Source organism: Mytilus edulis, chromosome 7 (genome assembly GCF_963676685.1).
Source record: "Mytilus edulis chromosome 7, xbMytEdul2.2, whole genome shotgun sequence".
In the NCBI taxonomy this organism is placed as follows: Eukaryota; Metazoa; Mollusca; class Bivalvia; order Mytilida; family Mytilidae; genus Mytilus; species Mytilus edulis.
In genome coordinates, this window is record NC_092350.1 from 78,520,375 (window position 1) to 78,546,530 (window position 26,156).

At 30.9% G+C, this 26,156-nt stretch overlaps 1 protein-coding gene and 1 long non-coding RNA gene across 9 annotated transcripts in view; both read right to left on the reverse strand.

Moving 5' to 3' along the window:
• The window catches only part of LOC139482332 (myb-like protein X), a 60,839-nt gene that overhangs the window by 9,740 nt on the left and 24,943 nt on the right, over nt 1-26,156 (reverse strand). For 3 of the 8 annotated variants that reach the window (XM_071266172.1, XM_071266171.1, XM_071266169.1), the window contains exons 6-12: nt 25,127-25,242; nt 24,169-24,241; nt 11,497-11,658; nt 7,883-8,108; nt 3,279-3,418; nt 2,091-2,175; nt 252-396 (exon numbers count right to left, since the gene is read on the reverse strand). In XM_071266172.1, the coding sequence (XP_071122273.1) occupies nt 252-396; nt 2,091-2,175; nt 3,279-3,418; nt 7,883-8,108; nt 11,497-11,658; nt 24,169-24,241; nt 25,127-25,242 (947 nt within the window). Of the gene's footprint in view, nt 1-251; nt 397-2,090; nt 2,176-3,278; nt 3,419-5,948; nt 5,982-7,882; nt 8,109-9,667; nt 9,713-11,496; nt 11,659-20,109; nt 20,684-24,168; nt 24,242-25,126; nt 25,243-26,156 lie in introns of those variants that run through there. The other 5 variants (XM_071266165.1, XM_071266168.1, XM_071266167.1 and 2 more) reach the window with 4 other exon arrangements.
• LOC139482333 (uncharacterized) lies at nt 15,667-18,334 on the reverse strand. The gene is made up of 3 exons (XR_011654838.1): nt 17,798-18,334; nt 16,978-17,046; nt 15,667-16,215 (listed from the first exon to the last, which is right to left on the reverse strand). It is a non-coding gene; the product is annotated as an uncharacterized lncRNA (long non-coding RNA).

Genomic DNA, 26,156 nt, shown 5'->3' on the forward strand with positions numbered 1-26,156 from the left:
GTTTCAATTCAAGACCATACATAGGCAAAGGTGAACCTTGTCTTTAGAAGACTTCTCTTAAAAATCAACATGTGTACTAAGTTTTTTATAAAATCAACTCATCCAAATGACACACATGTTAGCTATTAGGTGTCTTTTAGAGACAGTGTCATAATAAATATATCATATGTAATATTATGTGTCTTTTAGAGACAGTGTCATAATAAATATATCATATGTAAACCCCATCAATGGTATAAAACTGATTGTACCTTGCATCACATAATTTAGCATGTGTTGGAGGAGGAATTCTGTTTGGCGGGTATGCTAACCGATTCACCTCCTTTTGTGTAATCTTTGGCTTTGATGACTGACTAGATACTTTCTTCATCTCTGTAACTTCCCCTTCTTCCTTTTCTGACATATGAAAAGAACAATCAGTAAAAGCTTGTTGTTCTAAAGTTAAATTAAGATCAAGATTGGCTTATTTAAGATGGCAATGTATATAGCCTAAGTACATATTTTTTTCCTGAAAACAAGCCACAATTTAGAAGCAATAGTCACCATAAATAATTAGGTTTAGTTTATTTACATTAAATCAACCTTTCTATAAATAATCTTTTTCAATGTCTGAAGATTTGACTGTAGAGTTATAAACTTTTGGGAGAATAGCAATAGTTTCTACTAATATCCTGGTGACTTTCCAGATCAAATGCAAAGTGACCCTTATAAACCTGATCTTCTACTCGTATAAAAAAGGGGCAATATAAATTGATTGTATTGTTTCAAAGCTCTAAAATGTATTTATATTGCAGTTTTTGTTTAAACGGATAGTAGCTACGATTTTCGTTAAAATTACTTTTTTAATCTATATGCCGGATTTTGTACAAAAAGTAAAATAATTATGATTAAAACAATTACTGGTTACGTTCCATTAAGCATTTAGAAGTTTTTTTAACGTTTAACACCTACATTTATTTATTATCTATAGATAATAATTCGATGTTAAGCCCAACCCTTATTCATATGACCTTTACTCGTCAGTTCCCAATGCGCAATCGCACATTGTGCCTCGAAGGGAAAATGGTCGAACAGGGGAATGTTATCACGGAAATGGTACGCGAATTTACAGTTTCAGCGAGAAAAGAAACAAAAAAGAGGTGCAGACAAGTTATTTTAAATTAAAAATACAAAAACGTCGATGAGATCGGTCATTAAAATCACTCGAAACACCTGCGACGCAGGCAAAGTCAAACAAAAGTAGCCGACGGTTTGCGTAATGTTTACATTTCTTAAATTTTCCAGATCACATGAAAAAAAATCTCAACGTGTTCATAATTGTCAAAAATATGTTTATAAATTTACGGGCAGTAATCTCCCACCTTAAAAGAAATTAGAAATCAACTTCCTAAACTTAAGTATTATTCTTCAAGTGTATCCTTCATGGAGGCCCCGATTTAACACACAAACACGTGTATACATTATCGGCATTGTTTGGTCATACAAATGTAATAACAAGTGTATAATATCGCCATTGTTGGAGAATCTTGGGTTGGAATAATATGCCGGTATTTGTTATATTTTTTATTTACATAATTTGATAAATGGCGTCAAATATGTACGTTTCATAAAGAGTAATTATCAAATATGTAAGAAAACAAAAAGCACGTGTTCGTATCTATATATATCTTGGTTAGCTCACTCGCTATGTCGGCAAAGTTCGGGAAGTAAACCCGATGCATAATTAATGAGATGAATAGGTACACAACACGATATGAATTATCAATTATTAACACTTCTGTAGTTTATGAAAACATTTTAGCGATCTTATTGCTTATATTTAGTACATATCTTTGATTTTAGCAGCTTTAAAACTTGTTCATAATTTTGTCAAAATCGTAGCTACTATCCCTTTAAAAATAAAATCATACTTACATAGAATATAATAAAAAATCTTAAATTGAACTACAATGAGTTTGTGTGTTTTTTAAAGATAAATTTACCATCTCTTTTTCAATGATATATTTTACCTTCCAATCCTACACATTACTGTATTGTTTATTCTAATAAACTTATTTCCCTCTTTCTTTTACAAGAGTTATTTAACTAACCTTCTTGTTGTTTAGTAAGTCTTTCTAGTTGTCCTGGGAAGAAATATTCTATCTCTTTTTCTTTATGATATTCATATCTTCCTTGCTACAATGGAAAACATGGCCACACTTTAAAAAAATTCAAGTACTGGTAAATATTTGAATGTTTGATATTCTAAACTTTGAAATCTGAAAATGTCATGATTTGTAAATTTTATAAATTATAAAATTTTTCTTAACAAACACTGGTGAAAATTTAAATAAATAAGCTATTCCTATAATTACAGTAACACAATACTGAGATGTCATAAAGCAATTAAAGAACAGTTACTTACGTATACAACAATATCACAATATTGCAATTTAAATGAATTGAGTTTTATTTAGGGGATGACCATTGGATAATCTGAGGGTCCTAGAGGATTTTTTGGGATTGATCATTTCTTTTCATCTGTTACTGCACATGCTTAATTTTCCCTAGCTTTTCCACATGAAAATCTATTTTCACTTTTGTACACATTTGTTTCCTGCAATGAGGGGGGATAGGACCTTTATCGGGACTCCGGGATCAGGTGTTTTTAAGCTCGGGATTTCGGGATTGACCCTTTCAGGATCCGGGAATTCTTTTCTTTGAATTTGGGGACCTCAGGATTTCGTGTTTTTAAGCCCGGGATTTCGGGATTTCATGTTTTTAAGCCCAGGATTTCTGGATCAGCACCCCTCCTATCCCCCTCTGCAATCTGGGTTGCAGAATATTCGTTTGAAGCATTAGACTTTTTCTTCCTACAATAATCTGTATATGGTACATGTAAGACCAACACTGACTCAAAATGCTAGTATCTATTTTCTGGCAGCCATTTGGGATTCATGTCTGGGAAATCACATCATATGATTTTGGTGCAAGGTTTCTTGATGTCATAATATTTAGACACTTCAGAATAATAGTAATTCAATATTTTCTATGTGTAGTAAAAGGAAGATTTTAAATTAAAGTTCCATAAATCTGAAAAAGGGAAATCATTTCATGAAGGTGGTTTAAAATTCACAATCATTAGATTATATATTTCAATAAATTTGTGCAGCCATATATTTTGTGAAATTTTGACAAGAAGATCCAACATAATCCAAAATATTTAAAATGGACAATTATTTTGTGTGAATAATTGATTTTGACAAATACACCTCATTTTGTTCAATTATAAGAATTACCACAGTTTCCATATCAAATTTGAGTTTGTCGTAGTTTTTCTGTGTTTCCTCTAATTCAGCCTCACTGACAGCTTTTGCAGTCCATACTTTTTGTGGAGAGGGAATTTGAGGCTTATCTGACAAGTCTGGTCTTGTTCTTCCTGAAATTATACATAAAATAAATATTTATAGCACTAAAACTTTGTTTAGACTCCAGAGACATTCACCTAAAAAATCATTTATGCCTATAATAAATTTTAGACTTAAGAATAGTCTGACATGTCTCCAAACATTGATAAATTAACATTCACTAATGATAATTCCTGTAGAAGTGTGGTCAGAACTCTTTCTGGCATGCATGTACACCTAACATAAAGATTCTACCGTAAGTCCATAACATGAAAACCTAAGGGAAGTCAATAAAGTTTCAGAGGAGATAATTATCAACACAATATCAGGAATGTGCAACATCCTGTAATTACTAGCGTAATTTTTCACAGTACTTCAAAGACGAAATTCTACATTAATCATGTAAAAATATTTGGAAAATGACAAAACAAGAAACATGATTTATAACTGCATTAAAAGGCTGTCACATTTAACATGTGTTGGCTTATTCTTCAAAAATGTTCTCAAGTTTAAAATAAATCACTATTGCTAAAATGTATTTTATTTTTGATCATGAAAAGTTATTTTTACTTAAAATGAAACACAGTATTATGAGCCAAAAATTCAATATGTGTCTCCCTTAAAACACAGATCTTAGTCAAACCAAGTTTAATAAAGGCTGTCTTAGCTTCAGAGATCATGTGATCTCATGTGTTAATGGTGTCATCAGTGTATCTCCTCTTATGAGTTTTATATGTTGTTTTAGTATCTTTCTCCTTTGTTAAACATATGGTTAAAAACAAACATTAGAAACCAAACTTTGGCCAAAATATCCTTCTATCAATTTTCACAGCCATCTTGACCTTTGACCTTATGATTATACAAGCTATAGTGGTCTTTATAACCCCCTATTGGATTATCAAACTAAGTTTAGTAAAGCTATTTTTAGAGCTCTATAGATTTTGTCTAGAAACCAAATGTTCCAGACAGCATTAGTTATAATACATTTGTATAAACAGAGTTCCAATTTGTCCCGTCTCAGTAAAAGTACTAAAACTATATATTTTATATGTAACATATTTTAAATTGTCTATTTGACAATGTACATTAAAGTAACAAGTTTTGAAACAGATTTTAATTCAGATAATTTATATTAGAAACTTTAGTCTAAAACTTCACTAAAATAAAATTCATATATAGGCAAGTATAATGATCTAATCTCATTCATGTGTGTTATTTAAAACAAGAAAGCAATTTCAGATAAAATGAAAAATTGTCTTCAAACAGGGAAGTGTTAAAATAATTAAATAACTGCCACCATAGAAAATGAGGTCTTAGTTTGTCAGCTTATTGATACATAATATAAATTCAACAAAAGTATACAACTTTTCATTTAAAATTTAACAAACTCGTTAGTTCTATTTACAGAGTATATATATAGAATAAGTGACTAAAATTTTTGACAGTTATGTCTATACCTAGAAAAAGTTCAAGCAAATTTAAGCTTTTTGACTCACAAACATTAACTTTTAGAATTAGCAAACTGTAAATTCATTTGTAAAACATATTTTGGACATTTTAACCCATGCACAGTTTATATTTAATTAATATTTGCAGTTTTAGTTGTTAAATCGTGTTGTATATCAATCCCTATATACATATTAATATGACATCATCATATACAAGTTGTTCATACAGATTTTCAAAGGATTTTTTTGTTTTTGATGCAGAAATAGACAAATTTTGGTACACAAAAATATAAACAGTATTTTTACATATGAATACTTGCATTATAAGTGGAGAAACAAAATTTAATAATCAGCCAGGCCAGGGGAACCCCAAAAATAAAAAGGGTTTTGACTCTTTTCTAGAATTCATTAGAGTCTTGAAAATGACACAAAACATATACCGGTATGTTTCTTTGATTTCTATAAAGTTACCACATTTCCTTTTCTTACAATATAAATGACTTTTATAGATTTTGCCCTTTTAACAGTGTTATTGATAAAAGGCATCTTTAAGGAAGCATAGTCCCAAAATTTACGTTATGTATTTTAATTGGTCGGGTGGCTAATAATATAAAATAAAAGATTGTTTAAATAGAGTATTTTGAGGTTTTGAGAAAAAAAATAATACATTCTAAAAATATGTATTTATTTTACTATGAACTATGTTTTATAGAAGTTTTCTGGACTATCCAGCAATATTAAAAAGGGGGGTTAGCAACCCAGGATAAAGGAGGGGTCCAACTATATGTCCCCATTCAAATGCATTGAACATCATAAAAAAGGGGGGTTCCAACCCTAGGAACGCCCCCTGGATCCGCCACTGCTATCCCCTACCATTTGGCTACTATTAAAGCTGGATGTTAGTTCCCCATGTAAATGATATGATAAGAGCAGGGCAGTAGAATGATATCTAGTACCCCTTTTAATTAACAAGCAATCGAGTCTAGTCAGATCTTCAATGAAATCAATGCACAAAACAAACAATTAACCCCTCCCATCCAACACCTCACCCTGTATGTCATCAAGGATCAAAAAGTCAATATCTAAAGTCTTGACACCTTAAAATAAAGCTTACCTTTAGGTTTTCTATTTCCTAAAATTCCTATACCTGTATTAACATACTATCAACCTTTAAAATCATTACCATAATATCGATACATTATAAAGGCAATAAGGAGGCTCAAGTGGGAAGGCATTTTTTATTTTATTCCATGATTTATGTATAAAATTTCATTTTGAGATTACAAAAAATGATTTATGAGTGTCACATTTCACAACCAGAGAAACTGCCATTTATTTTGTATATGTACTTGTAAGCACAATCATTTTAAGTTCCTGTTCCTAGTCAGTAATTGTTTCAATGATTGCCAACCTAATTTACAGATTGCAAATCGAGAATTCAACAGGTATTTAATGCTTTGTAACCTTTAAATGTTCTTGGATTGTTGTCTTATTATTTGGTCTTAAAATCAAACAAAGAATTCTAAGCATTAGAAAAATTAAATTAACTAAAGGAAGAGACTTTTCAGAAAACTATGGTTACTTGGCCCACAAAATTCAAAATAGGCTCTTGTCACCGTTTTTTTTTTATGAATTTGCAAACATCTTTTGACAGTTTCACTTTAAGGTGGTACCTAACATTACAGGGAGGTAACTCTTTGAAATCAGCTAAACCTTTTAATTACGTTGTTAAGGGAATATTAAGCATCTCAATGATCAAAACTAGTGTTTGTCAAACTGCTATATAACCAGTGCAATTTTTCTGATAAAATGCTTGGTTCAAATTTTTTTGAAATTTATATATTTGTCAAAGGGTCAAAGTAAATACTTTGTCAAAATTTTATGAAAATTAGATGAGCCAAATTAATTTTAGTGAAAGTGTTAGGTACTACCTTAAACTAAAATTGAAAAGATATTTTACATTAACATAAAAACATTTTCTGGAAGCAACAGGTTACATAACTAAATCTGAGAAAAATGTATTGCCTGATTATGAGGAAGGAATTTTACAGATAATCTGGGAAAAGTTTTCCAATAAGTTTTCTTGCACTCTATTAATATCAACAAATCTTAAATATTTTGGATCATTAACATATTAGCAAGTACATGTTAAACTGCTAAATTAATCATTTCACCCAATTTTAGTTACTGTTTAATATATATGTCTTAAAAGTTGTATGCAATAATCTGTGAAAAAGTCCTTTTACTGGTTCATATTATATGGTTCATTCTTTTTTATCTTGAACTGATAAAATTTCTTCAATGACCTGACACAAAGAAGAAGTTGTCTTTTTGTACAAAATAAGGAATGAATCTCATCATCCTTAGCCTCATAGTAAAATCAATGGATGGGAAGTATTCAGTGATGGATGATGAATTATTCCTTCAGGTTAACAAACATCCATGAATATATTCATCTTTTGATAAATTTCATTGATTTGTAATGGAATGATTATTGAAGTCCTTATACTGTGAGCAACTCTAGGATAAAATCATGGACTTTAAGGAAGTTCTATGAAGCAATTCATTTTCCTGCAATTGGTTATGTATATAAGAAATCAAATGGAGATTAAAAGTGCATACTGTAAATCAACTTATTTTTGCAATTTTTGGCTAGTAGAAAAAAAACGTGAAAATAAATTGTTGTGAATATGTAAAACTCGGATCTCTACAACAGGTAAAAGAAAATTGTGATATATATTTGGTATGAAATCAATTCCCCTTATTCAACATTTGAGTTATCCCGTCAAGATGTTATGTTTTATACTATATACTGTGGATTCATTAATATTCTTTGGATACAAATTTTCCTTGATTTCTTGGGTACAGGGGAACCACGAATTTAAATATTCAACGAATTACAAATTTTCTAAAGGAATGAATGCAGTCTTTGCCAAAACCACTAAATCAAATATCCAGGAATATGCAAGTATTTCTCAAAACACACAAATTGATACCCAAAAAATAAATGAGTCCACAGTAGTGTAAAATGACATATGTATTACTAACCTATGGCTGCATTGGCACTTTTGACTTTACGATTAACAATTTCATAAGCTGTCTGAGCTGTGAACTCTGGTGAAGGGGGAGGGGCTTCCTCCTCCTCATACATTGACAGGTCTGGTGCAGTCACGGGACGATCTCTTATATAGCCTGCTTTAGCTCGATACAGTTTCCGATGTGAATTGATCAGTTCTGATTTTAAATATCTGTATTTCAATTTCTGATCTCTGGCCTAAAATACAAGTTAAGAACAAACAAATTAAATACCTGTCTTTACGGATCTTGTTAATATATAAGTGCTTTAAAACTGTCCTTTAAAGTGACAGAACAAGTAAATATTTGTTCTTTAATCTTCAGATTTAATCATTTTCAAATATCCGTTATTTTCATGATAATAATAATTTTAGTTCAAATGAGTGAACACTATAGAAAAAGGGAGACAACTGAATTTCATAAATGAAGAAATAGAAATCAGTTAGCTTGCTCAGTCTTTATAGGTGATTTAATAAAAAAGGAAGGGGTCAATTTTCATCAGAAGTGACATACTTTTGTAAATTATCTTGCATTGCACAAACATAACAACTTATTAGAACTGCTTGAAACTAATAATGAAAAAAAATAACACTGAATAACAAAAGCTGTCCACTACATTAGAATAGCATTTCTTTTTTTATATGCAATACACATATATTTTCTTTCATATATTTTAACCTCAACATATATATCAGTCCTACTTAGCTGCAGAGATGAACATGCTGGTTTCTTACTAAAATACTAATAACACCAAGGTTATAGGTCACAATGGAAAAATTGCAATCAAAATTTATATGAAATACAATTATCACACAACCATAAAGTCTAGCAAATTTAATTAAAAATAGTCATAGTACATTTTCATGTAATACAGATACTGAATATATACTAGCCAAGACAAAATCATATATATAATGTATCTTTTTTCTATTGTTTACATAGAAAGACTTCAATGAAGATTATTTTTCAACGAGTTATAAACATAGTCCTACTTCAAAAATATATGGTACAGGCATTCTGTGTATAGAATATTTACTCAGAGGAACAGGAGCTAAGTCTTTATTTACCAAGTTTTAATTTTGAAAAGTCAATTTGTTGAATTTCCTACAATTCAGTAGTTATGAAAGATTAAATGAATTAAATACATAAAATGTTTGTAAACTTTACAATAGGTATAATTTGAACATATGTACTTACTTTTAACTTAATACAGTATGACCACAAACTTCTTTAATCCAAAACTTTAAACAATCTCATTTCTATGTTCAGTGAACCATCAAATATTGGTCAAAACCCTAATTTTGGCAAACACATTCACCAGTTAACTCCAAAACAAAATTATGCAAAGTTTGAAGTTGATGTAACCACAAATAACCCAAAACCAAAACTTTGACCACCTTAATCTGATAGGGGATGGACACATGGATTAACGCACAAATCAGAAAAACAAAATGCTATCTACAATTGTAGACAGGGTATATTGATGTGGATGTACTAACTTTTTCTTATTTCAAAATATGTAGCTCTACAATAATAATGACCAATGCCTATAAAACATTAACACTGAACCATAAGTGAATGAGAAATATGTCATTCAATTCACTATTTTTTCATTTTAATCTGATGGCAGTAATAGCCCTTTATAGAAAATAATCTTTTGTGTTTCATGTACTTTTTATCTATAATTATTTTTTTCCAATCACTTATGGTACAATGATTTTTTTAGCTCTTCACAACATTTTAAAACATTCTGTTTACCCCAGAATCAAACATTTCAAAAAGTTCATCAGAAATGTTTCTTTCCTGTTTGAATAAAAAATATACATAAAAATTAATATCCTGTATTATACCCTTTGGTATCTTTCGTCTCTCTTTTATAGAATATATAACAGATCCAATTTTATGATTTTGATGTTAAAATATGAACCCATCTTGAACTGCTTTGTTGACCATTTAGAGTGATTTGAGTATAGTAATATGGTCACCTTGGTCTTCCTCCAAACAACAGTAAATCCCTTGACCAATCAGTTTGTCTGTTTGGCTGTGTGAGATGTATAAGTTCACAGCCACAACCAGATAATATTGAGATGTTAAATCTGATGCTCCTGTAGATTTGAGCATCAGGCACATTAAAATTATTCCTTGTAATGAATTCTTAAAAATTATCTACACCAGCTGTAATCTAATTCTGAATGTCAGTTCTGGAAACATTTAGAGCTAGAATGTCAGTTCTGGTAACATTCAGGCTTAGAATGTCAGTTCTGGAAACATTCAGACCTAGAATGTCAGTTATGTAAACATTCAGACCTAGAATGTCACAGTCAACAATAATCAAATCAATTGATTTCTTCTAACATGAAAAAATCAGAGAAGGGGAGATAATCAGCCATTTTTAAAATTATTTTTTTTACATGAGTATTGTTGAGTTATTGCTCCTAAATAATATGTAAATTTCAAAATGCAACCCTATTTCAAAGATTTCTAAAAAAAAGCCACAATAAAAAAAACACTAAAGGTCTATGATAATACTAATAAAATAATCAAAATTCCAATGTATATTTAAAAGAAATTTATTCAAAGTAAATCTTCTAATTATTGGATAGTTATGAGCTGAGAATAACTTTTTACATTTGGATACATTGTATAAAGTTGACAAAAAAAAAAATTGAATCTGAACTTATAAAAAAGAAGATGTGGTATGATTGCCAATGAGACAACTATCCACAAAAGACCAAAATGACATAGACATTTAAAACAACTATAGGTCACCGTACGGCCTTCAACAATAAGCAAATCCCATACTGCATAGTCAGCTATAAAAGGCCCCGATAAGACAATGTAAAACAATTCAAACAAGAAAACTAACGGCCTTATTTATGTAAAAAAATGAACGAAAAACAAATATGTAACACATAAACAAACGACAACCACTGAATTACAGGCTCCTGACTTGGGACAGGCACATACATAAATAATGTGGCGAGGTTAAACATGTTAGAGGGATCCCAACCCTCCCCCTAACCTGGGACAGTGGTATAACAGTACAACATAAGAAAGAACTATAAAAATCAGTTGAAAAAGGCTCTACTCATCAGATGGACAAAAATACAAGTGGACGTTGATAGTTTTTTAAAATTCAAGATAGACATTAAAACCTTGTGTTTATCATACCACATGTTTAAATTGCTTGGACAGTTGGTTCAATACATGTAGAAAACAAAGTACAACACCTTTTTCTTTAATTCCTAAAGGAAAAAATTGAGTGTATTCATATTCTATTCTAATAATTTTAAATAACTTCACAGTACTATTTAATGTTGATTTAATTGATAATAATGGTATATTCTTCAGGTTTATTTGAAGAAAAGATAAAATGTTTTCAGAAAGTTTATATCTAAAAAAATAATGTTAATTTATCAGTAAAAAAATATAAATAAAAATGTTTGAACAACTGAAAAATAAGTAAAATATCTTAAATGGCATTCCCTAAACATGGTACTGTTTTATGCTAGATTCTGATTGTAACAGCTGTATCTACTGTAGGATCGACAGTTTTTATATAAGACATGTGAAATTCTAGATCTTACCAGCTGAATTCTTGAGTCTCCACAGACGACTGGAGGTTCTCTGAACTTTGAAACATCAAGCTTTTCCTGTCCAAAGTCCCATTCTTCAGCAAGGTACTCATTGTTAAGTCTGTCTTCTAACTTCTTATCATGATGGGATAATAGACGCTCAAAATCTACCAACTGTAATAATAATACATGAATAAAATCCAATTATAAACGCTCAAAATCTACCAACTGTAATAATAATACATGAATAAAATCCAATTATAGACGCTAAAAATCTACCAACTGTAATAATAATACATGTACAAAATCCAATTATAGACGCTAAAAATCTACCAACTGTAATAATAATACATGTATAAAATCCATTTATCATAGATGCTCAAAATCTACCAACTGTAATAATCATAAATGTATAAAATCCATTTATCATAGATGCTCAAAATCTACCAACTGTAATAATCATCAATGTATAAAATCCATTTATCATAGACGCTCAAAATCTACCAACTGTAATTATAATACATGATCATATAAAATAATAATAATTATATAAAATCAAATTATAGAAGCTCAAAATCTAGCAACTGTAATAATCATATAATAAACAGTTATCACAGAGATATGTCTCGCTTTTTTGTAAATTCGATAATGCAAATGTTTTAATGTGACTGGTGACACGTTATTTCATATAAAAGGTCATAATTTAAGATGGTATATTATGTTAGAAATGAAAAATTTAGAATTATTTATTCAGTTTTATCTCTGTTAGAACTCTGATAAGCTCTAGTAACCTTTCCAAATGGAAAACAGCTGTCATATTTCTGTCATATTTCTGACTTGGTAAACCACTGACAAAAAAAATTGCAGAATACAAGACAGAAAAAAATACTGTCTTGAAGAAATTCTGCATATATTTTCTATCAACTATCTGTGTAGTAGTAGTATTTTGTCACCAGTAACATTAAAACCCAAGTCTTCAGTGCAGTAAATACAACTAGAGTTATCTCCCATTGATTAGGAAGTATAATTTGTCACCAGTAACATTAAAACCCAAGTCTTCAGTGCAGTAAATACAACTAGAGTTATCTCCCATTGATTAGGAAGTATAATTTGTCACCAGTAACATTAAAACCCAAGTCTTCAGTGCAGTAAATACAACTAGAGTTATCTCCCATTGATTAGGAAGTATAATTTGTCACCAGTAACATTAAAACCCAAGTCTTCAGTGCAGTAAATACAACTAGAGTTATCTCCCATTGATTAGGAAGTATAATTTGTCACCAGTAACATTAAAACCCAAGTCTGCAGTGCAGTTAATACAACTAGAGTTATCTCCCATTGATTAGGAAGTATAATTTGTCACCAGTAACATTAAAACCCAAGTCTTCAGTGCAGTAAATACAACTAGAGTTATCTCCCATTGATTAGGAAGTCTAATTTGTAACCAGTAACATTAAAACCCAAGTCTGCAGTGCAGTAAATACAACTAGAGTTATCTCCCATTGATTAGGAAGTATAATTTGTCACCAGTAACATTAAAACCCAAGTCTTCAGTGCAGTAAATACAACAAGAGTTATCTCCCATTGATTAGGAAGTATAATTTGTCACCAGTAACATTAAAACCCAAGTCTGCAGTGCAGTAAATACAACTAGAGTTATCTCCCATTGATTAGGAAGTATAATTTGTCACCAGTAACATTAAAACCCAAGTCTTCAGTGCAGTAAATACAACTAGAGTTATCTCCCATTGATTAGGAAGTATAATTTGTCACCAGTAACATTAAAACCCAAGTCTTCAGTGCAGTAAATACAACTAGAGTTATCTCCCATTGATTAGGAAGTATAATTTGTCACCAGTAACATTAAAACCCAAGTCTTCAGTGCAGTAAATACAACTAGAGTTATCTCCCATTGATTAGGAAGTATAATTTGTCACCAGTAACATTAAAACCCAAGTCTTCAGTGCAGTAAATACAACTAGAGTTATCTCCCATTGATTAGGAAGTATAATTTGTCACCAGTAACATTAAAACCCAAGTCTTCAGTGCAGTAAATACAACTAGAGTTATCTCCCATTGATTAGGAAGTATAATTTGTCACCAGTAACATTAAAACCCAAGTCTTCAGTGCAGTAAATACAACTAGAGTTATCTCCCATTGATTAGGAAGTATAATTTGTCACCAGTAACATTAAAACCCAAGTCTTCAGTGCAGTAAATACAACTAGAGTTATCTCCCATTGATTAGGAAGTATAATTTGTCACCAGTAACATTAAAACCCAAGTCTGCAGTGCAGTTAATACAACTAGAGTTATCTCCCATTGATTAGGAAGTATAATTTGTCACCAGTAACATTAAAACCCAAGTCTGCAGTGCAGTAAATACAACTAGAGTTATCTCCCATTGATTAGGAAGTATAATTTGTCCCCATGGTAATGAGATGTGCCAATGTTAATACAACTGCATACCTTGACCTACCACTACTGGTTCCACATAAACTGACCTAATCACAAACAAATACATGAAAACTAAGCAAAAGTTTCAGTCAACAGACCATGACTGAGGTCAAATAATCTCCATGGAAATGAGTTTTGCCAATGCTTATACAACTGGATACCAATTATCATTAACCTACGACTAGTGGTTCCCCATAAACTGACCTAATCACAAAGTAATACAATAAAACTAAGCAAAAATTTCAAAGTCAATAGACCATGAATGTGGGGGCGGGGCCAAATAATCTCAATGGAAATGAGATATGCTGATGCTTATACAACTGCATACCAATTATCCTTACTTTACCACTAGTGGTTCCCCATTAACTGACCTAACTACAAACGGATTCATGAAAACTAAGCAAAAGTTTCAAAGTCAATAGACCATAACTGATCTGGGGCGGGGTCAAATAATCTCCATGGTAATGAGATGTGCCAATACTTATACAACTGCATACCAAATATCTCTGATTTACCACTAGTAGTTCACCATAAACAAGACCTAATCACAAACTAATACATTAAAAAAAAGTTATTATAGATGCTAAAAAAATTTCTAACTGTAAAAGATATATAAGAGTCAAATAAAGAAGTTCAAAATATACCAATTGTAAAAGTAATATAAACTATTGGCACAGAGATATGTCTTGCTTGTCGGCAGAAATTCAGAAATAGACAATCTGATGGACAGCAACTTTGCTCATAAATTCAAAGTTGCTGGACAATGACCTCGGGGCAAGGTTTCCAAATAGTCGTCAACCTGATATGTACTAATAGTAATGCAACTTGTTGAAAAACATCATTTATCTATCACGAGTAATTACTATCAATCTGACTTAAGCAGACAACTAAAACAATCATTGAAGCCTCAACTGTTGTCCCTAAGAAAAGAGGAACACCTCTGTTTCATTTTCAGCAACTTTAATTGAAGGTGAGACAAAAATGGAGATATAATATTTTGCCAATTAGACAACTATATTCATCAAAGTCCAAATGATGTGAAAACTTAAGGTGACTGTATGGTCTTCATGATGAGATAAACCCAATACTGTATAGGGAGCTATGAAAGGCCTTTAATGAGAAAACCCAATACTGTATAGGGAGCTATGAAAGGCCTCTAAATGACAAAATGTAAAGCAATGCAAACAAGAAACCAGATGCTCCACAGGGCGTAGCTTTATACGACCGCAGAGGTTGAACCCTGAACGGTTGGGGCAAGTATGGACACAACATTCAAGCTGGATTCAGCTCTAAATTTGGATTGTGATTAAATAGTTGACACAGCATAGGTTTCTGACACAGAATGAATGTGTTCTAATGAACTTAAAATTTTTGTTTTCTCTTAGAGCAATTCACTATGCTGTTGAATATTAATCCTCTCAAAAAAATGTTTAAAGAAATATTTATGAAATTTCAAATGAGAAAAATTGAACCCAATTTTTTTAATCACATCCCCCTTTCCCTTATTCCAAAACTAATCTCAATTAAAATTTCTAATGGAGTTTGCAACAATAACTACTCATTTAAATACATCATAAAATATTAAGATGTAAAAAAACTGCTTGTTATCACTGAATGGTAAAGATTATTTTAATTTATCAGTTGGTAGTAAAAAGTGAATATACATTGTATATTGTATATAACAAAGATTTAAGTTGATTCTGGACAAAGAAAGATAACTCCATTTGGGTATACATTTACAATTAATTCTCCATAGGCCGTAATGGTAACGTTTTCCTCCGTTGCTCAGTCCATATCGTTTACTTGAACATGTATGATGGCTCATATCGAAGCTGATACATTTATACATGTCTGGTTAAATTTTCGGGGTGGCAAGTGAGATTACTTTTTTCGCAAATTGATGGACCCCGGAAGATGGTGAAAAATGTCAGTCTCCTCATGAAATAATCCCAAAATTCTGATCATAAAATTCAATAAAAAAATTGTCCTTTCTAATAATTTATTTCAGGTCAAATCTACATCTTTCTTTTCTCATCACACCAGCTCTATAAAACAGTTCTTATTGTTCATTTATGTCCATTTTTAAAATCACAGCATCCACAATTGTATGGCGGACTAATATTTTTTTTAATTACGTCATCTGAGTTCCTCATCTCAAGGTCTATTAGGGATCCTGACCCATATTGAAATTCATACTTCTGATTTTTCCAAATATTTTTATGTGATCTTCATCGGTATAACATTCTGAATAAATCTGTGTATTTTTGTCCATTTCTGAAAAAAAATAAAGTTGTTTTAGCACTATAAGGCAATGACACTTTCGTCGCTATATTCATTTATTTTGAATACAATGTGTTTGTATAATTAATTTCTTCCAGAATACCTTCACTAGTCAAAACAAGGACAAAACTTCTGATTATAACCTTTAATTACAATACACAGACCCTGTTAAAGCATTCTATAAAATTTTCTTGTGCCTTAAAGTGCATTTTGACAGAGAAATTATGCAAAAATGAAGATTTTATAAAAAAACCAACACCAAAATAATTATTCTTACTAGTGGAAATCTGGTATTTAAAACTGTGGAAAGCACTCTTAACTACTTGGAAAGTCATCTTTATCATATAATTAGAGTGCAATATAGTGCAAATTTTCAAAACTTGTCCTTTCACATAATTCTATTTGAGAAAAAATGTTTTTAACATGTATTTCAGTGAAAACCTTTTATTAGTGAGAAATCCACATGAGGTTTTAAAGGAAACATTGTGACATCACATGTATTATGGCGTCATTAAATAACGACAGATCAAAATAGAGCTAAATATAGTTTGCAGTGTTACGTGAGAAACAGTTGCCGCAAGATTTAACTCGAAATATTGAGTCGAAACGATCTGTAACTAAGCCTTTTCATTTAATACCAAGACCATAGCAACAGTTTTCATATTTGCATATTTTTAACATACCGACTGTAATTTCAATTGCATAAATACCATAAATAAACAATTTAGAGCTTGCCTAATAAAGCAAAATGCTTACCAGTTATTCAGGACTTTTTAAAACCTCTAGTTTGCCATCTCAGGTTAAAAAGTAATGATATGTCTGGAACTGAAATAAGACAAAAAAATTACTCAGGCTGTGTTATCATTTGATTTAAATACATAAGTACTATTGAGAGAGAAAAATCTAATTCTTGAAAGTTTAATCACAAAGAAAGACAAATGCTTCTCCCTTGTGGCTTAGTCACCTTCATTTAAACCTTTTATTTTAGAAGCAATGGGTAGTAGCTAACTAGCTTAATAGTTGAATAGGTGCAGAAATATTGTTTTCAAAAAGGTTTGACCCTCCCCCTTTTTCACTGAGAAATGACAATATCTATTGTTTTGCTCAAGCGCATTAAAAATATTAGTTCATGATTTTCTTAAAACATGTACATGTTTTTTCTGGTTTTTTTGCATATGATATCTACTGACCAGGGGTCAAATCATTGGATAAAAGCACATGCGATGATGTATCTCACTTTACTCGTATGAAGTGTGTTATCTCCCTTGCCCTTGATTATCAGGTATTCCTGTAGACCGAAGTGATAATTACATAACAAAGACTATATTGTGTCATGTTTACTTACAATTTAATAATATTTAAAAGTTGTTTCTTGCCTTTTTCAATATAGTAAACAAATTCCTTTCGGATCTCTCGGAAGTAAACAAAGTGATGATTGTGCCTAAAAAAAAGTGTTCAGCCCCGTGCCAGTAATGCATTTTAAAAGCAAAGTTTCATTGAGTTTTTGCTGATCTTTATCAATAATATTTATCTTAAACCATTTATAATAACTAGGTATAAATAAAAAACTACTAACCATCATTTTCGGTGGTGTACAAGGTGAAATCATCCATAAATCAGCCTGAAAACTTCTGGAATTAAGCTTCTAATTTGGGTATACATTTACAATTAATTCTCCATAGGCCGTAATGGTAACGTTTTCCTCCGTTGCTCAGTCCATATCGTTTACTTGAACATGTATGATGGCTCATATCGAAGCTGATACATTTATACATGTCTGGTTAAATTTTCGGGGTGGCAAGTGAGATTACTTTTTTCGCAAATTGATGGACCCCGGAAGATGGTGAAAAATGTCAGTCTCCTCATGAAATAATCCCAAAATTCTGATCATAAAATTCAATAAAAAAATTGTCCTTTCTAATAATTTATTTCAGGTCAAATCTACATCTTTCTTTTCTCATCACACCAGCTCTATAAAACAGTTCTTATTGTTCATTTATGTCCATTTTTAAAATCACAGCATCCACAATTGTATGGCGGACTAATATTTTTTTTAATTACGTCATCTGAGTTCCTCATCTCAAGGTCTATTAGGGATCCTGACCCATTTAAAAAAAAATCTTGCTATTGCACAATATTTTGCAATTAGATATTTCTTGCTTACTATTCTGGACAAAGAAAGATAACTCTAATTAAAAAAAAATTTGCTATTTCACAATATTGTGCAATTAGATATTTCTTGCCATTGCGCAATACTGTGCAATTGAAAAGACTTGCTATTGCACAATACTTAATATAATAATTTTAGATCCTGATTTGGACCAACTTGAAAACTGGGCCCATAATAAAATATCTAAGTACATTTTTGGATTCAGCATATCAAAGAACCCCAAGATTTCAATTTTTGTTAAAATCAGACTAAGTTTAATTTTGGACCCTTTGGACTTTAGTGTAGACCAATTTGAAAACAGGACCAAAAATGAAGAATCTACATACACAGTTAGATTTGGTATATCAAAGAACCCCATTTATTCAATTTTTGATGAAATCAAACAAAGTTTAATTTTGGACACCGATTTGGACAAACTTGAAAACTGGGCCAATAATCAAGAATCTAAGTACATTTTTAGATTCAGCATATCAAAGAACCTAACTGATTCATTTTTTGTCAAAATCAAACTAAGTTTAATTTTGGACCCTTTGGACCTTAATATAGACCAATTTGAAAACGGGACCAAAAGTTAAGAATCTACATACACAGTCATGACAGTTAGATTCGGCATATCAAAGAACCCCAATTATTCAATTTTGATGAAATCAAACAAAGTTTAATTTTGGACCCTTTGGGCCCCTTATTCTGTTGGGACCAAAACTCCCAAAATCAATACCAACCTTCCTTTTATGGTCATAAACCTTGTGTTTAAATTTCATAGATTTCTATTTACTTATACTAACGTTATGGTGCGAAAACCAAGAAAAATGCTTATTTGGGTCCCTTTTTGGCCCCTAATTCCTAAACTGTTGGGACCTAAACTCCCAAAATCAATACCAACCTTCCTTTTGTAGTCATTAACATTGTGTTTAAATTTCATTGATTTCTATTTACTTAAACTAAAGTTATTGTGCGAAAACCAAGAATAATGCTTATTTGTGCCCTTTTTTGGCCCCTAATTCCTAAACTGTTGAAACCAAAACTCCCAAAATCAATCCCAACCGTTCTTTTGTGGTCATAAACCTTGTGTCAAAATTTCAAAGATTTCTATTAACTTAAACTAAAGTTATAGTGCGAAAACCAAGAAAATGCTTATTTGGGCCCTTTTTGGCCCCTAATTCCTAAAATGTTGGGACCAAAACTCCCAAAATCAATACCAACCTTCCTTTTGTGGTCATAAACCTTGTGTTAAAATTTCATAGATTTCCATTCACTTTTACTAAAGTTAGAGTGCGAAAACTAAAAGTATTCGGACGACGACGACGACGATGCCAACGTGATAGCAATATACGACGAAAATTTTTTCAAATTTTGCGGTCGTATAAAAAACCAAAAGCCTGGTTTATTTATAGACAAAACTCAAAACAAATATGTCAATCATCAACATGGTTCTGTTAGTCCAGTAACTCCTATAAGTCTTATTATGTTTAATCCTCACCTGGCAAGTCATATCAGGCACACACAATATTTTGTCATATCATATGATTACAGTAAAGTAATGTTTGGAAATTAAAGCAATTATAAGCTTTTAATATTTCTAGACTGCAATCCATTAATATTACAGAATATTTCTGACATTATTTTCCATTTCCAGGATGAATATTTTCATTGATGAAGATTTTGAAACTGGCCCAGATATATCAACGATTTTCTTAAAGTCTACATGCAGTACTTACATCTTGATATTCTTTCATATTTTGTATTTCTTTATACACAAAAATTTAGTATTTTCATTTATTCCATAAGAAAAGATGCAATATTAGATAAATTCCAATAAAATGTACCCTTGAATTTTTTTATTTACATTCCTTCTTATTCTTGTAGAATACACATTATTACTTCCAAGGTTAATATACGGTTAGAGAGTATATTTAACTGCTCTTAATCCTATGTTATTACTGTTTTAATCCATTAACTATATTCCATTATTATTTCATTTTATGAAAACCTCACATTTAGCCAATTCACAAGAATAGACAACTTCTAATTACACATATATCACAATCATTTTTCATGTAATCCTAAACAATAATAATATCCTTTTAGTAAACTTATTCCTTATTTGTCTTACAAGATTTTCTATATTTACTGTGCCACTTAAAATGAAAACTTTAGTGTAATACAAATGAGTTTCAAAGTAGCATATTGACGAAACCCAAAATATTTTAACAATGACAAATTATCAACACTTTTAGTCTTTTATTTGGCATACAGTTAATGAGTGTAGCTGTTTGTTTTATTATTCCCATTATATTTTTCAATGTTAAAAAAGTAGCGATATTTATCTGTTTAACAGTACTGTTTCAAAGTAACACTTATACCACAATAGGGTACTTTGAAGACTTAACAATAGACACCCTGAAATTAAAAATTTTAAAAACCAGCAATTCTAATTTAAAAAAAATCAAGTGACATACCATATTTCAAATGCCATTTTACTTAAAAATGTTTAAGTTGAATAAGATCAAGAAAAATGCATGATTTTTTATATCCTAAGTAGGGACCCCACCATGTACTGAAAAAGTTTTATGTTACAACAAAAATGATGTTACGATTATGTTACAAAATAATAATATTTACAACAATATCAAGATTAAAACATTTATCTGATTTAACAGGATTTATAAAATCTTAACTTAAAGCTCAAATCTTATTTTAAGCCAATAAGAAAAGACAAATATGCAAAGACCTTTAAACTTATCACCTTTGTTTTATCAACTTTACAATCTTTTCAAAAAGAGCTTGGCATTTTTTCATTGGGGGTCTTTTACGGTGAATGGCTTCAAGACAATTTATCAAGTCATGTTTTAAAAGAATAGCAAGTCATGAGATTTTATTTCTGTAGTTGAAGAGAGCCAATTTTATTTGCAAGCAGACATTATAATTAATCAATATTTTTTAAAATTTTATTATTAAGTGCACATTGCACCAATTAAAAGTACTGAATTTTTATCTTAATATGTAAAGTTAATCAAATCAATATACGACTAATTAAATATTGAAGCATGGAGGTCAAGAATTGGAGGAGACTTTTCTTGGATGCTTCAATTTCATCTGGGATAAAAATCATAAAATTTGGCTCAGTGCATGGAGCACAAAAACCATGCTCGAAACATAAAATCTAGCATTTTGATTGTTTGATTTTGGAGTACTAGTACAACCTTGTGGCAGCTTTATACTACCCCAGAAGTCGAAACCTGAACAGTTCGGGTATGTATGGACACAACATTTAAGCTACACATCTCTGAATTTGGATTGCGATCCAATTTTTGACATAATCTGAGTTTCTGACACAAAACAAATGTCAAGATCATACAAATCTATTGCGCAATATTGTGCAATTAAAGAATTCTTCTTTTAACTTTTCAAAAATTTGGAATTTGAGAAATTTGAAAAAAAAAATGAAAACTACTATACTACCATCCCCCTTTTTTGCAATTAGTCCAAAACCTGACATTTCTTTAGGTGTAATACCACCAAATCATGGTACGTCACATCCGGTTGTATACGAAAGTAGGTCTAAAAAAATATTCCCTTGAATTTGACAGTTGTAGGTAATTAATCCTACATTTTATTGCAGTAAAATCATTTATTTGTCATAAACATATGTCTTGGGTATTTCAAAACATTATTTTCTATTTGGGATTTCAATAGAAAATTTTGTAATCTTGAGGTTACATGGTGACTAAACCTTGTACACAGATTAAAATAAGGGGAGAAATTTGATTGGTTAACTTCCAATGATGGTTATTTTCTTATATGCAATGAAATGTTATGTGATTTTTTTTCTATAGAACTGGACAGGATAAAACTTTACTCATGCCAAGTATTTCTTTATTTGAAACAAAGATTAATTCTGCACATTTTTTTGAAAAGTGCAAATTTAACAAAGACTAATAGGGGAAAATCAATGGTGGTATTACACCTTTATACATAATATCGAGTAGTGTAAGGGAGGTAAATCTGAATATACCTAACATTGTATGTTAAATATTTTAGAATTACCTGCCTTACACTGCTTTCAAATTGTCTGAATTGTCCATTGACCAGTAATACCTAGTTTTTCCCCTTTTTTGCCCCTTATTCCAAAACGTTTTGAGCCATAAACCCCCATAATCAATACTAATCATCCCTCCATGGTATGGAAACTTGTGGTTTAATTTCAGAGAGATTCATACACTTAAACATAAGTTATTGTTTGAAAACTACAAAAATGATTATTTTAGGCCCCCTTTTTGGCCCCTAATTCCTAAACTATTAAGAACAATAACACATAACCCGAAAATCAATCCCAACCTTCCTTTAGTGGTAATACACCATCAGGTAAAAATTTAAAGAGATCCATACACTTAAACACAAGTTATTGTCTGTAAACTAGAAAAATGCTTCTTTTTGGTCCCTTTTTCCTACATAATTGGAAAAATTAACCCCAAACTGAATCCCAGCCTTCCCTGTGTTATATGGAACCCTGTGGTACACTGTCAGAGAGATCCATACAGTTACACACAAGTTATTGTCCAGAAACTAGGAAAATGCTTGTTTTTGGCCCCTTTTTGGCCCTTAATTCCTATACTGTTTGCCCAATAACCCTTAAAATAAATCCCAATCTTCTACTTATGTTATTAAACATTGTAATACAATTTCAGAACAATTGAAATTCTAAAACACAACTTTTTGTCCTGAAACTAGATAAATACTGTTTTTGGCCCCTTTGGGCCCCTAATTCCCAAACCTTTATGACCATAACCCCCAAAATCAATCCAAAGCTGTCTTTAGTGGTTATAAACATTGTGTTAAATTTTATTGATTTCTATTTACTGATTCAAAAGTTATTATCGGGAAACAATCCGTCTTCGGACAACGCTGACAACAACGACGACGACAACGCTAACGTGATACCAATATACGACCAAAATTTTTTTAATTTTTGCAGTTGTATAAAAAAACTGACTCAAAAGTTTTATGACCTCAAAGCCAGAACATGTTTTGATTTTATTTTCAATAGATCCAAGGGGGTATAACTGGGTCTCTGTTCAGTTCATAATGTTTTATGAGTACAGTGAGTGCTATCTGATATCAGGAACATATATATTAACTAGTTAGATATACTGTTCCCAGCTGATATCTACCAGGTAACCAGTAATTAAAAATATACAGCGAAAGGTTTTCCCCATTAAGGAGAGTAGTATCATTCCCTTTCACAAAACCTAAGAAAACTTTGATGGAAATTTTCCTTACACAACTAGTGTTGTAAAATTTCAAACTATCGGCAAACAGGAAGGTACTACATGGCATTTGTTACAATACCTTACTTGCTACAAAGCAACACTATCAAGCTACAGACCATATATTAGAGTATTCCCTTTAATAGGAGCAGATAAAACTTTTGATGCAAAAATTCCATGTACAAGGAGTGTTGTAAAATGTCAAACTACTAGTGAAAAATAGGTGGATACAGGGCAGTTGTAAATAACTGCTGACTCCATACAACTCAACAATATAAAGGTGCAGACCATGTATCAAAACTTTCCACTCAGTATAAGCAAAGAACACTTTGATGGGAATTTTCTTTCGTATTGACTGACCAACGGAGGGAAAAATGGACTGACAGATGGACAGATTAGATGTAAATAAGAATAATTCACAAATGTCAGCAGAATGTAATTTTGAACCTTTGTTGATTATGTTACCTTATTGGTACAAAAGAAGTATTTGTTTATGGTATATATAATTACCTTGAACAGATCTCCTTCTTTTCCATCTGCTTTTTCCATGCTGTCAAATGTGAATTCTTCATACAAATCAGCCCTGCAAATACACAAAGATGTCTAACTTTCATCAACACTTACTCTAATAACTCTTATCTTTATAATCTAATCCCCTAATTTTTTCTGACTTCAATTTATTATATTTGTTTTAAATGATATTTATTATGAGACAGAAATCTGATCTTCTTTCTAATCTAACCAATAATTATGTTAGTGGAAATGTCTGTGATAAAACACAAACAGAACACAAATATCAAGAGATTGCAAGAAAAGGACATTTCATTGGAGAAAAAAGATTCTATCATTAAACTGAACCTTATACCGTATACAGTGTATGCAACTTTTATTAAATGCAAGATAAATGTAGATATTAACAAATATCTAGAGAAAAAATTTCTGATACTGTAAATTCAGAAATTATTTTGAGGTTTTTATTATAAATGCGAATTATGCGACTAAGTGAGTATCGCAATAATAAGAACTCTTGTTTTGATAAATAAAAGATAGATCTGTATGTTACTATAGGTTGTTCTGAAATCGCATTAAATAAAACTCACATTCTTGTCCATTTTTGAAAATTTCAATAATAAATGCACGCAATAATTTCTAAATTTACAATATCTGATATTTGATAGCTATCTTCTTGACATCAAACTGAATAAAATTGAGAATGGAAATGAGGAATGTGTCAAAGAGACAACAATGTAACCAAAGAGCAAACAACAGCTGAAGGCCACCATTGGGTCTTCAGCGAGAAACTCCTGCACCCAGAGGTGTGCTTCAGCTGGCCCCTAAACAAAAATGAATACAAGTTGAAGAATGTCATTCGAAAGATTAAAATAAGATGTGATAACGATTTTTTTTTTTAGAACTTTACCTCTCCTATGCCAAATACATATAACTACATATGCGGAGTGCATCTTACCATAACACAAGATCTAGAAATTCAAACAACTGCATCCGATCTGGTTCCTCAAAATGTACTGACATATGTTTGACCCTGTGCATCATCTTCAGCGGTGCAATACTTCTCCCACACATCTGTTATCAAACATTAGACATAGTTATTTGTGAGACACTCATTGTCATTTACCTTTTTTGGCATCAAGAATACTTTTTAATTTAAGTTATATAAAAAAAATACTACTACTACACAGATAGTTGATAGAAAATATATGCAGAATTTCTTCAAGACAGTATTTTTTTCTGTGTTGTATTCTGCAATTTTTTTTGTCAGTGGTTTACCAAGTCAGAAATATGACAGAAATATGACTGCTGTTTTCTATTTGGAAAGGTTACTAGAGCTTATCAGAGTTCTAACAGAGATAAAACTGAATAAATAATTCTAAATTTTTCATTTCTAACATAATATACCATCTTAAATTATGACCTTTTATATGAAATAACGTGTCACCAGTCACATTAAAACCCTAGTCTGCATTGCTGCCAATACAACTAGAGTTATCTCCCATTGATTAGGAAGTATAATTTGTCACCAGTAACATTAAAACCCAAGTCTTCAGTGCAGTAAATACAACTAGAGTTATCTCCCATTGATTAGGAAGTATAATTTGTCACCAGTAACATTAAAACCCAAGTCTGCAGTGCAGTAAATACAACTAGAGTTATCTCCCATTGATTAGGAAGTATAATTTGTCACCAGTAACATTAAAACCCAAGTCTGCAGTGCAGTAAATACAACTAGAGTTATCTCCCATTGATTAGGAAGTATAATTTGTCACCAGTAACATTAAAACCCAAGTCTTCAGTGCAGTAAATACAACTAGAGTTATCTCCCATTGATTAGGAAGTATAATTTGTCACCAGTAACATTAAAACCCAAGTCTTCAGTGCAGTAAATACAACTAGAGTTATCTCCCATTGATTAGGAAGTATAATTTGTCACCAGTAACATTAAAACCCAAGTCTTCAGTGCAGTAAATACAACTAGAGTT